This window comes from Caretta caretta, chromosome 9 (genome assembly GCF_965140235.1).
Source record: "Caretta caretta isolate rCarCar2 chromosome 9, rCarCar1.hap1, whole genome shotgun sequence".
NCBI classification, from domain to species: domain Eukaryota; kingdom Metazoa; phylum Chordata; order Testudines; family Cheloniidae; genus Caretta; species Caretta caretta.
This window is the reverse complement of record NC_134214.1, coordinates 18,425,347-18,438,841: the sequence shown is the minus strand read 5'-3', so window position 1 is coordinate 18,438,841 and position 13,495 is coordinate 18,425,347. Positions and strand designations below refer to the sequence as shown.

General features: G+C 41.9%; 1 protein-coding gene across 7 annotated transcripts in view; it reads right to left on the bottom strand.

Annotated features, from left to right (window-relative positions):
- The window catches only part of WDR49 (WD repeat domain 49), a 69,322-nt gene that overhangs the window by 33,458 nt on the left and 22,369 nt on the right, over positions 1-13,495 (bottom strand). For 5 of the 7 annotated variants that reach the window (XM_048863986.2, XM_048863989.2, XM_075132134.1 and 2 more), the window contains 3 exons: positions 6,477-6,644; positions 5,835-5,983; positions 3,070-3,303 (listed from right to left, as the gene is read on the bottom strand). In XM_048863986.2, the coding sequence (XP_048719943.2) occupies positions 3,070-3,303; positions 5,835-5,983; positions 6,477-6,644 (551 nt within the window). The remainder of the gene's footprint in view (positions 1-3,069; positions 3,304-5,834; positions 5,984-6,476; positions 6,645-13,495) is intronic. The other 2 variants (XM_048863992.2, XM_048863993.2) reach the window with 1 other exon arrangement.

Here is a 13,495-nt window from a genome sequence, read left to right as displayed (position 1 = left end):
GGGACTTCCTCCGTTCGCCACGAGTTTTCAAAGATAATGGCCAATGGCTCTGCAATCACAGCCGCCAATTCCTTTAGCACTCTCGGATGCAACTCGTCCGGCCCCATGGACTTGTGCACGTCCAGCTTTTCTAAATAGTCCCTAACCACCTCTTTCTCCACAGAGGGCTGGCCATCTACTCCCCATGTTGTGATGCCCAGCGCAGCAGTCTGGGAGCTGACCTTGTTAGTGAAGACAGAGGCAAAAAAAGCATTGAGTACATTAGCTTTTTCCACATCCTCTGTCACTAGGTTGCCTCCCTCATTCAGTAAGGGGCCCACACTTTCCTTGGCTTTCTTCTTGTTGCCAACATACCTGAAGAAACCCTTCTTGTTACTCTTGATATCTCTTGCTAGCTGCAGCTCCAGGTGCGATTTGGCCCTCCTGATTTCATTCCTACATGCCCGAGCAATATTTTTATGCTCTTCCCTGGTCATATGTCCAACCTTCCACTTCTTGTAAGCTTCTTTTTTATGTTTAAGATCCGCTAGGATTTCACCGTTAAGCCAAGCTGGTCGCCTGCCATATTTACTATTCTTTCGACTCATCGGGATGGTTTGTCCCTGTAACCTCAACAGGGATTCTTTGAAATACAGCCAGCTCTCCTGGACTCCTTTCCCCTTCATGTTAGTCCCCCAGGGGATCCTACCCATCCGTTCCCTGAGGGAGTCGAAGTCTGCTTTCCTGAAGTCCAGGGTCTGTATCCTGCTGCTTACCTTTCTTCCCTTTCTATCTATCCTTTTCTAATGCCTCCTCTCTCTCTCTCTCTGACCCGCTGCTCCCCCCGCCCCCACTTCTGATTCCCTGCCTTGCTCAATGCCTAGTACACAGAGAATTCCAAGGCACTCCTTTTCACCAGAGCCAGTGCAGCTGGTATGTCTCATCAGCCACTCTAGCAATGTCATGGGACACAAGCTCTGCTAGGGCCTGGGCTAATCAGTATTTTTATTAATAATAAAAAACTATATTACAATATTTTACCATGTCCTAAATGGTTTTGGAAACTTAAACATACAGGGATCCCATCATTCCTCAATGAAATGCAGCTACCTCAAGGGTGAAAACTTGTCCCCTCTTTAACAACACACAGCCACAATGCACAACTGTTTAATGAATGAAATGAAGAATATGTCAGCCAAGTGGAAATGCAAGAGGGATTTAGGTAGGCAGAATGCAATGAACAGAATTGGAATCTGGCCTGGACACCCAGCCTAAAAATCCTACTCTTTCAAAAAGCACCACAAGCTCTCCAGTGATTACAAGAGGTCAGGACATCAGTTTCACATCTTAAAGCAAAGCATCTTTCGCAGCACATTTCACCCTAACTCCAATCTGAGGTATTGCTTCAGTACTGGTTCAAGGACCATCAACTGAGACTATTCCTTCCTTGCCCAGCCAAATTCTGCTGACCCAGTCCAGTCATGTTTGGCTTGTGAGATCTAAATGGATTACAGCACAAGAAGGTGTGACGGGGGCTCCCACTACCTTAAAATCTCAATCCTGCAATTCACTGTGCCTAGTATACTGCTGAATCCACATGAAGCCCCACTGATTTCAGCAGGGCTTCAGACCTGCGCCACAGTCCACTTCCATACTACAGATCACAGAGTCAGGCCATAAGTGGTTATCCTGCTTCACTTTAACTCCTAGTGCCTGGAAGGAACTCTCCAGTACCCATCTCATAAACTAGTCTTGCTGATCTAAATACTCTCCATATTTTGCAATGAAAAAATTAAAGTGCTCCCTAAGTTATCCAATTCAGCTGAATTAGACTGGCATAAAATACAATGATTTTGCAACCAACTTTGGTCCCATGAGTGGCATTTTAAAAAGTAATTGTATGTAAAGGGGCTTTTCCTAAACACACAAGCTTTTAGCGGAAGAGGAATACAGCAATAGTCCCCTAGTGATAATATAATAAACTACATTCCCTTAGATGGGTGGGTTTCTAAAGCTTGAACAAATGGAAACACTTATTTTTAATGTAAATTTAGGGTCTGTTCCATCAAAGTGGGATGTTTTTTGTTGTTTAATTTACAGCATGGTTGTTTCTTTGACAGCATGCAGGAAAGCTGTTTTGTTTTTTTTTAATTTTAATCAGTCAGGCTACTGCTACCATGCTTTAAATGCTCATTTGTACCAAACAAATCACCACCAAAAAGCATGATGATCTGTTGATACCCCATATCAGACCACTATATGCTCTGAGGTTTGCCTTAGCTGAATCTCAATCTATAGATAAAAGGGGCTGGTTGGGCAGAGCTCAGGAAAATCTATCACAGAGACATTTCCCTGTATAGTAACTGTGGCTCTTCATTGAGATGCAAGTAGTGCTCCGATACCAAAGACTGCAGTGCATCATTAAAGTACTGTGAAGACAAACAACACTCTCACTGCATACCAAGTGGTATTACATTTAACTGAATCATTTTATTATGAATACATCCAGGTCTGCCACTGTAAGCCACTTGTGTAAAATTTCCTAGCGAAAATGAATCTTCACTAATTACAATTCATGCATATTTCAGAACTATCCTCAGAGATACTGCAAGGTGGCTATAAAGAAGAATTTTATAATTAAGTTCATTTGCAATTGGCAGTCATACCAGGACTAACCTACATCAGAGATAACCCTAGACCATCTCACAATAGTGGTTTTATTTTTATCATCTGTGTTTCTTAGAAATGTTGGGTATCCTGATATCTGATATCACTTTTTAACACTGAACCTTTATTGGAAACCAAACCACGTTTCAAATGTGATAGAAGGTTTAAAGAAAGGAGGTAGTTTACTAGTTCAATTAAACTGTTGGGATACTAGAATACCCACAGTCCTTTGCAGGAAAGTCAAACAAAGACTGTAATTAGCATGCTTTAGTATGAGATAATTTTCTTTCCAAAGTAAATGGTCTCTCCATCTCTAATGTAACCTTCTGAAATCAAATTAAGAAAATCACCTTGTAGTAATACACATTTTCAAGTTCCTTATCACGAAAATGCAGAAAGGTTCTTTATTTCTCCCCCATTTACCTGCTTAAAAACTGAATTGTAAAGAACACAAGTAACTGCTTTCCCATGACTTGTGACCTTTCTGCCGGTTTCCTGCTTCATTTCCAATAACATCAGCTGGTTATTAAATGAGATAAAAAGCCGTCCGTGAGCGTCATTAAAATAAAGGGTGGATTGGAAGTCCAGACTCTTTGGAAATGAGCCCACAATCCTCTGGATGCACAGCTGATGCTGAATATCCCAGAGCCTTAACACCTGTGCACATAATGATGAAGAAATCACACATTATCTGCTTTTTTTGTTTGTTTTGTTTCAGAATGCATTGCAGTCATTAGTTATTGCAGTGATAGCTCTGGCTTGCTTCATTTGCCTGATTAACATCTACCACCAAATACAAGATGAAAGAGGCCATCTTTGTTCAGTTTATTTTACAAAAGCTATCAGTGAGTATTTTGTTTTATTGTTATTTGTATTATAACCAAGGTCAGGACCCTATTGTGCCAGCCATTGTACAAACACATAAGACAACCTCTGTGCTGAGGAGTTTTCAGTCTAGACAGACAAGACAGAGAAAGGGGGGAGTGGAAATAGCGGTGAAGTGACTTGTCCAAGGTTTTACATCACTGTAACTCCACTGGTTTCCTGGTTTATATGGGTGCAGTTGAGAAGAGAATCTAAAAGCCTCTGGCAGTTACCCTTAGAAAAATAATTAGTGAGTCAGAATAGTCAGAACAAGGTTGAAACATCAACCTTGTTGTGCCTATATTTTACTAGTGTCCCCAGGGAGTTAGAAGTGATATATATGAGCTTTGGATCCACTAAGGCAGGTTAGTAAAAGTTACAATAAAAATCTCTCTCATAGAATGGTATGAGTGTTGACACAAGAGACTAACAGCTTAGTGGCAAATGTTATGGTCTGTTGTGTGTATAAATAAAAAGGTAATTTTTATGCCATTATTTACTTGGTAGACTGTAAAGGCTCGTTATAAATATACAACAGCTATAGCGAATAAGAGATGGCCCGTTCTGGAGGAGGATAAAAGGGAGCTATTTTTTAGCTTTCTTGAAAGCATAAAGCAGCAATATATCAGCAAGTGGATGCAGAGAAGTCGCTGCTATGCAAGCTTCTTCAAACAGCATTGCCAATGCACTTCCCTTGGTGTGCCTCACTAACCTGGCTCTTTTTTTACACCAGGTTTCTCACCAGAAGCAAAGACTTACAAATGTGCTAAGTTAAAGCCCCTCTCCAGAGCTATAGTCATTAGGAGTACATCCAAACTCAATGAGCCTACAGGTCTCTGCATACACCAGTTCTCATCTATTTAAAGAATCCCAAGCATTGGGTGACCCAGTTATTTAAATGTGGTCACAGCAGTATGGCAAATCCCAGAACACTACCGGAGAGTGGGTAGGCAAAAGCATCAAGTAGATTATACAGAGACAAGCAAGAAACAAGTCCACTGGGGAGAGAATGAGTAGCCATGGAGCGATAGCTGCCATCTTAACCCAGTCTGGTAAATCCTTGTTGGAATCCTGAGTATTCCCATACTGAATCTGTTCTATGGATATGGGGCTTCTGTCTCCAGGTCTGTGAACACAGCTCAATTCACAAGCCATACATTGATTAAAAGTGTTAAAACATGTGACTTTGTGCTGGTTTAAAACAAGCCCACTCTATCTCCATGACTTATCCACTACAACACATGGTGCAATCAGTGACTCAGAATTTCTCTTGTGCTGTCAAAATTCCACCTTTTAAAATGGTGAATGTTACCTCTTTGCATCCCTCTCATCCCACATAACATCGGATGGAAAAAGTTTGTTGTGGTTTCTGCTGGCAGTAAATCAGAGAGTGCTCTTTGTAGCAGAGGGGGCTTTTTGTTTATTATATAGACATAGAAACTCAGATTACCATGCATTCATCAGAGTGAAATAGATTCATACTAATGCCAAGAACAGCATGCACTGCTCTGGGTTTAGCATAATGGTTTAGCAATTAAAGAGAAAACACAATGTTAACACTGCAATTGAAAGACATACAGTGGTGTTTAATATTGGTGCTGGCCTCACTTGTTCTGCTCAGGTTTTGATCAGCAAATCCTTTCTTGCCTTTATAATGACAAACCTGTATCACAGTCTCAAATTAGCATTAGAGAAATGTTGAGTGTGAAAATAAACTAAGGCCTGTCGACATTTAAAACGGCACAGCGGCAGCTATGGACACTACTTTACTTTAGCGTGGACACTCCTTACACTGATGGGTAAAGCGATTGCTGAGAGCTTCCTGAGAGCATAGACACTACCTCCCATTGGCATAGGTAATCCACCTCCCTCAGAGGTAGTAGCTAGGTTGACATAAGAATTCAGCCTTTGACCTAGTGCTGTCTACATAGGGGCTTAGATCAGCTTAACTACCTCACTCAGGAGTGTGAGTTTTTCACACCCCTCAGTGACATGGCTGGTTCGACCTAATTTTCTAGTGGAGACCAGCACTAGGACACACTATGGACCATATTTTCAAGAAAGTTTCGCATCCACAACTGGGGTCATATTTCCAGAAGACCTCAGCTCTCAATTAGGCACCAAGATAAATGGCCAGATTCTCATATGTTGGGTATGGAGTTTTTTTGAAAATTTAATCATGTCACAATGGGAGCTGCTGGCACATTTCTGAAAATGCTCCACTTGTGTGTGCTCAACACCTGAAAATCTGGCCCTGTGGATCCAGTTCTGTTTGTCAATGCAGGGATTGCAGATCAGGCCCTGTAGGCAGTTTCTATATTTACCTTGTCCTCCGAGAAGCTGAAAAGCTGTTTTTGTTCAGTAATGAACTGAACAGCTATTACACTGGCTGAATGGCCTTGAAGAACTCCAGCAGGTTTCGAGGTGATGTAGGGGTTCCAGAGGCAAACTCGGTGATTGATGCCAGCAGTAGCTGTTCACAATCACAAAGCAAAATACATTAAAACCAAAAGTACTCTTGAAAGGGGATTTTATTTCAATTAATAGTAAAGAAACTGCCATCTCTCTGAAATACACAGTGATAATGGCTTTGCTAAATGAGAATGTGTTTGTTTATGTTACCAGTGAATATGTGAGAACGGTAGTGACTGCAATAATTAATAATGCAGAACAGTTTCCATTGTAATCGCATCTGCAGTTACTCAGAACTTCCCTAAACTTGCACTTTTTGAGCAGAAATTTCTCTCATGCCCTTTTCCCCAGCTAATTTGTCTTCCACTTCATAAGCCAGAAATATAAAACATCATCACATAAATATAAAACACTAGGACTCGGTCTTTCACTTTTGCAGGCAGAATGCATACAAAGGAAGAAAATGCCTATATATGTACACATACAGAATACAGTTTTCTTAGCCCCTTAGGTTTTACTATAGAACATAAATTAGTCAGTTTTTAAAAACATACCGATTAAGTTGAGTCGAGAGTGGAAGTCAAAAGCATTAATTCCCCGGGCAATGTCAAAGGATGTAGTTTTAAGACGAGGCTTTAATTTTTCTCTCCAAGCCAGCACCAATGTGTTAACGTTACTGGTTGTACTGGAAATAAAGGCATCAAAAGAAGAGCTGTATGCAACTAATGGGTGAGAAAAGAAAGAGAGAAGCCTTGAATTGATTTCTTTTAATATAATCCAATCAGAGCTAGTTTCATAAAGAACAAGGTATATTAAATCTAAGCCTAATTTTAAAAAACAATTGTTGTCAGGGAGAAAACTAACCTTGACTTCAAAGGGGTTTGGATCAGGCCCACACGGCTCAATCCTGCAAGGTGCTGAGCAGTCTGGACCTGATCCAGGACTGCTCACACACGTAAGTGCTTTGCTGGATTGTGGCCAGAGTTCTCAGCACAATTCAGGGATGAGTCCCTAGATGTCAAGGACATACAATGTACAGTGTGGGTCTAATAAAGTGCTCAATGGCTTCATCTCTCATGAAGTTCAGCGGTATTAGAGGGCGTTCAATACTTTGTAATTGGACAAGCAAGAAATCTAACAGAAGCGTGGTAAAAATACATCACACTGCTTTGCTGATACAATGAAGTCTCATTTACATTTTTGGTATACAGACTTAATGAACCATACATACCATATCCTATATACTGGTAACAGCTAACTCTCCTTGCAGTAATCCCTTCTGAACTACAGAGCTTTGCCACTGGTTTCTAATCCCTGAGGAGCTTGGATATAAAACTGGTGACATAATATGACCCCATGTTACTAAGCTAGTTATTCTTTCTTCAGTAAAGCGATACTGAAATCTAAAGTCCACATTATACAACAATTATTCCTACACAAATACATGGCAATGCTACAGTCTAATTACTGTGTGATCAAAAAGTGCAAATATCTGGGAAATTACTTTATTATATTTCCACTTTACATTCAAATACTGTTACAATTCTTGCTCTGCAGTCCACCAGGAAAGACAAATTGGAAATCTTAAACTCAGAGTGTTGCCCTAGGACTTGAATCTGGAGGTTATAAGTGACTTTTGCGGGAATAAAATGTTGTATGTTTCAGGAGCTCGGTGATTTGCACAGTTTGTTACAAAAACAAACTCGTTTCTGACTAAATTGTATTGTAAGTCAAGCTCCTTGAAGAATGTCTGACTAAAAGGTGAGGTTAAAGGAATTTCCATAACATCAAAGTATGTAGCAAATTCAAATGCTTATCTGCATGGAGAAGGAGAAAAAGGGGCAGACTGAGACAGAAAGGACTTCTTAGTGTCAAACATAGGTTAGGGAGTGGAAACAATCAAAATATGGCCATGAAAATATCTGAATCTGCATTGAAAAAAAGTAATTTTATTTCCAAATGTTTTGCAACGAGTAGCTTTGTCCTTGGAAATATTCTCTATGTCCAGATCCTCGGGTGCTATAAATTAGCATAGCTCTATTGATTTCATTTGGAATTACACTATTTTACACCAGGTAAGGATCTGACCCCAAAGTGTTCTTCCAATAAGCGTGATGAACAATTTTATTCCATTCACAAACATGGACAATCCTAACATTACCCTCTGATATTATCAGAAAAATTAGTGACCTATTAAAAGACCTAATTAGATCAGCAAGTCCTTACAAATGCAGAATACAGCCCCACAATAGAGGCAGTATCACAAATTATAATTGACAGAAAGTGGACCCACAGTATTCTTGTCAGCAAGTTAAGGAAGTATGGGCTGGATGAATGCACTATAAGGTGGGTAGAAAGCTGGCTAGATTGTCGGGCTCAACGGGTAGTGATCAATGGCTCCATGTCTAGTTGGCAGCCGGTATCAAGTGGAGTGCCCCAAGGGTCGGTCCTGGGGCCGGTTTTGTTCAATATCTTCATAAATGATCTGGAGGATGGTGTGGATTGCACTCTCAGCAAATTTGCGGATGATACTAAACTGGGAGGAGTGGTAGATACGCTGGAGGGCAGGGATCGGATACAGAAGGACCTAGACAAATTGGAGGATTGGGCCAAAAGAAATCTGATGAGGTTCAATAAGGATAAGTGCAGGGTCCTGCACTTAGGATGGAAGAATCCAATGCACCACTACAGACTAGGGACCGAATGGCTAGGCAGCAGTTCTGCGGAAAAGGACCTAGGGGTGACAGTGGACGAGAAGCTGGATATGAGTCAACAGTGTGCCCTTGTTGCCAAGAAGGCCAATGGCATTTTGGGATGTATAAGTAGGGGCATAGCGAGCAGATCGAGGGACGTGATCGTTCCCCTCTATTCGACATTGGTGAGGCCTCATCTGGAGTACTGTGTCCAGTTTTGGGCCCCACACTACAAGAAGGATGTGGATAAATTGGAGAGTGTCCAGCGAAGGGCAACAAAAATGATTAGGGGTCTGGAACACATGACTTATGAGGAGAGGCTGAGGGAGCTGGGATTGTTTAGCCTGCAGAAGAGAAGAATGAGGGGGGATTTGATAGCTGCTTTCAACTACCTGAAAGGGGGTTCCAAAGAGGATGGCTCTAGACTGTTCTCAATGGTAGCAGATGACAGAACGAGGAGTAATGGTCTCAAGTTGCAGTGGGGGAGGTTTAGATTGGATATTAGGAAAAACTTTTTCACTAAGAGGGTGGTGAAACACTGGAATGCGTTACCTAGGGAGGTGGTAGAATCTCCTTCCTTAGAGGTTTTTAAGGTCAGGCTTGACAAAGCCCTGGCTGGGATGATTTAACTGGGAATTGGTCCTGCTTCGAGCAGGGGGTTGGACTAGATGACCTTCCGGGGTCCCTTCCAACCCTGATATTCTATGATTCTATGACCCACAGCTACCTCTACTTTCCATTCTCATTGATGCACCTTTGACTAAGGAATCCCTTTTGTTGTAATAAGTGTTCATCTTTGCAAATAGTGTCACGTGGCTCTCCAGGGTCCAGTAGCTTTTGTAGAACAGCCAGCAAAGTGCACGATCCCATGGGACCAGCAAGTTTAAGGGGAGTCAAAGATCCTCTGGAATTGCACTTAAGACCTTGTGAATCTCAGATCATATGCAGTTTCCTATGTGGGTCTGAGCCCCTCTGTTTTGTCCTTTCAGCAATGGCAACAAGCCACACTGTGATTTGCTGTCCTGCTCCCCCAGGCAACTACAGTTCATGTGTGTTCTGCAAAAGCCAGGAAGAGAGAGTTAGTGCTTGTTCAGATGGATTTTTTTAGGGTAAGAATCACTGTTCTGCAAGGGGAATGCGCCATGCTGAGCAAGCATTTCACAACTCATATCCCAGGCCACACCCTGTGGCCACACAGTGCTACGCTCCATGTTACAAAGGTCAAAGGGGCTTTGTGGCAAGATGGAGCCTTCCTTGGAGCAGCTTTCCCCTTCATCTAGCTCCCATGACTCAGTTTATGCTGGATTCCTGCCATTTTGCTCCCATCTGGGAAGTGGGGAAAGGCACACCCACTCCTTTCCTGGATCTACCATTACTGCCTTTCTCACTAAAATATTTCCTAACATGTTTGCAATTCAACCGTGCCCCTTCTCACCATTGTATTTACCAACAGATTTTGAATACTCTGAGTAAATTTTCATTATGTTTTGTTCAACAGGAACCTCAACAAGCCCAAAATATTCCTTCCCATCAAGAAAGCATGTAACGTCTTTCACCTTTCCCCCCTCATGCACGTTTTTGAGACAAAAGAGGAGATTTTCCAGTGCACAAATGGCAGTTGGGCACCTACATCACACTGAGAGTCCTTGGGAGTTAGGTGCCTAACTGTTACTTGTGCTTTTGAAAATCTACCTCCTTGTGCACAAGTGTACTGTCAAAAATTCCATGGACTTCAATGAGGGTTTGCCTGCATTAGGACTGTGGAATGGGGACCCTAGACTTTGTTTTCCCCTCTCTATAACACCTCCTGTTCCATAGTAACACTGTTTGTATTGCCACAAAATTACTTCCAGTTATTTTCAGAAAGTATCATTTTGCTGCAGTATTTGCATCCTTCTCAGTGAACTATAGCCCTTTCTTATGAATGACAGTAGACAAGAAAACTTATCACTTTTCTTTCAAGTCTTCATGTAAGTTGATTAAATCCCATCTTTAAAAAAAAAACTAAAAAAAACCTATATATATTTGCCTTTTATCTGAAGTTCCCACACGTTAAATAAACCATTTCCCTGTACTGTGAGTTTACCAATCTATTCTCTCCCCAAATCTGTAACTTTAGCCTTGGTAGACAAATAAAGGACAGAGAGTACAGGACATCTAAATGACATTGACTATCTATAAAGTGTTTTATCAAGGTCTCAGGTACTATCTCTGCCTTTATAAGTTATGCTGTTTCTTGTGTTATTTTCCTCTCAACTTTAACACATTCATGGTCTCAAGGCTCCAACATCATTTGGAAATGCTGAGCTTGTATTTGTTCCCTCTATTCTCTCCCCCCCCCTTAACTTCTTTTGTCCTTGTGGTAACTCAGGTATGTCTGGAATCTATCCATATTGCACTGCATTGAAGCTTCTTGTATTCTATCGTCTCCCCTTCTATATATGAACCACTTGTTAGTAACAATGGCCTTCTCACTTATTTAAAGCCCCTTGAGTATGTGTAATTTCCTCCTCCAGCTACCTCCCCTTGATAGTATTTCAAGGTCATTTAATACCACATCTGAAATATTCTCCATTCAAAATGCAAAATTATACATCTCCAATCTGAGAAGAGAGAAAAATCCTTTCTGTAAAGATGGAATTACTTCTATTACAGTGCTCCATGAATGGTTCTGCCAGAAGGGTTTAGATTTTTTTCCTGGAAAAGAAAAAATAGAAATGAAAAATTCTGACTCTTGAAGAGAATTATATGAGCTACTCAAAATCCAGGGGAAAGTACCATAGATTGGGAGCAGTTAGGAAGTGGGTGAATTTTGAACTGAAATTGTTTAGCCAGGGATTGTATGATAACCAACAAATAGAGTGAAATTCACCCCTAAGCAAGGCCCAAGGCAAGGCTTACACACCACTTAAATCCTCAAAATAGGAATTAAGTAGTGCATTGACCTTGAACTAGCCTTCTGCACAAGAGTGAATTTCACCCATAAGCCTTAGTAAGGGCTTGATCCAAAGACCGATAAGCCAACGGGAGCCTTTCCATTGACTTCAGTAGGCCTAGGTAGAAAGACTAAAACCAGCTAATTATGCTATTTTGAATGCCAAAATAATAAAGGGGTCTCAGTAAAATGAAAGTAGTTCCAGGAAGGGCTACAAAAAGGATTCCAAGATGCAACCTTAAAGAGAAGCTGAACTCATCAGATATGAGAAGCTTTGAAGAGGTGTTGCAAAGAATCTTTCTTATGGTGGTTTGTATGTCCTTCAGGGGTTGTAACAAAGAGAAAGAGGAGAAATTATTTGGAGTTTGTCAGTGAGGACAAGATCAAGTATACTGGCTTGACAACAGAAAAAGGAAAATACAAGTTTATTACAAAGAGACCTAAGAAGTGGTCAGTCAGGTGATGGAACAGTAAACACTAATGTTACTTATTGCATTCATCTCATATAGCTGATCCAGAAGAATTATGAAGTGCTTTTGCAAGCTATTCACCTTAAAATGGGAGTTGTTGGTGCTCAGGCACCTCAAGATTTAGTTCTGCATGTACATTGGGTTCAACGCAGCACTACATAATAGTTCAGCACAGGAAATGAAGAAGAGATGAGGAAGAGGAACCCAAGAATTACCTGGAGGTGTCATTCAGATGCCATCGCAGGTCATACTGAAGAGTAGTATGGTTTTAACACTCAGTAGGACAGGGTAGAGGAGCTCTTTACTTGTGCTGGGAGTTGCACTAGATGACACAGGCTAGTAATAAGAAGCCTGAGCTGCTTTGGGACACTTTTTTGGAAGGTACTTTTGGGCACTACCAACTGTGTAGTCTCCCCATGTATGGCCCAGATGAGCACATCAGGAAATCCATGCCATACATCCATCTGGATAAATAGGTTTCCTTAATGGAGCGCCAGGATCTGTGCCCTCGCACGATGCATTTCTGTGTGTGGATAGAGCGAAAAGTCCTTCTAGACACCACTAGGTGTTCTAAGTCTCAAACTGCAAAACTGCTTACTTTGCCAATGTAAGAAAACGAGATATTACAGCTCAGAATGCAATAAACTCCCTTTAATGGGATCCATTTAGAACTAGATCAGAATGTTGTATGACTTTACTGCCTTTGCCCTAAATGCTGAATTTGTGCAGCACTCTAGAGGGGCATTCATTATAATACCCCGCTGATCTACCTTTCATGCTTCGTGCATCCCACATCAATAAAAAGCAGACCTAAATGCCTGATTTGCAGTTACTTAGATCGGTGTACATTTCACATTTCTCTCAGAATTTATGTAGTTAAAAACAAAAAGCACTCGCTCTCCCTGCGGGCCCAATTGTGGCAGTTAGGCTCAGGCCAGAGTAGGAAGCAGGTCAGAGCCACACCTGCCCCAGGGATGCTCAGGAAGGGATTGTACCTGGGGGAGGCACAGTTCCTACAGAGGGGGAGAGTGCACATTGTACAGCCTGCCTCCCCCCTGCCCCCACCTCAGCCCACTCTGTATGGCTAGTTGTAGGAGTGGTGGGGCAATAGGCTCTGCCTGATCCCTGCTCCATTAGAGTGATGTCCAATGCTGGGGTGCCTGGAGTAAGCAATGTACCTGCTCAGTGCAGAGACTGCAACTGTTCCCCACCCTTGAATGCAGGAGAAGCAAAGGGAGGGCTTTACAGGAGAGCATGTGTTCCTATCAGCACTGAGCTGTAGTAAAACACACAGAACATAGCATGCATCAATAGGGGCTGGAGCACCCACAGGGAAAAATTGGCAGCAGCCAAGCTCCCTGCCCTGCCCCGCCCCACCCTGCCCCAGCTCACCATGTCCCCGCTTCTCCTCCCAGCACTCCTCGCGGCGTAACAAGCTGTGGGAGGGAGGAGGAGGAGCGTAAACGTGGCGCGCT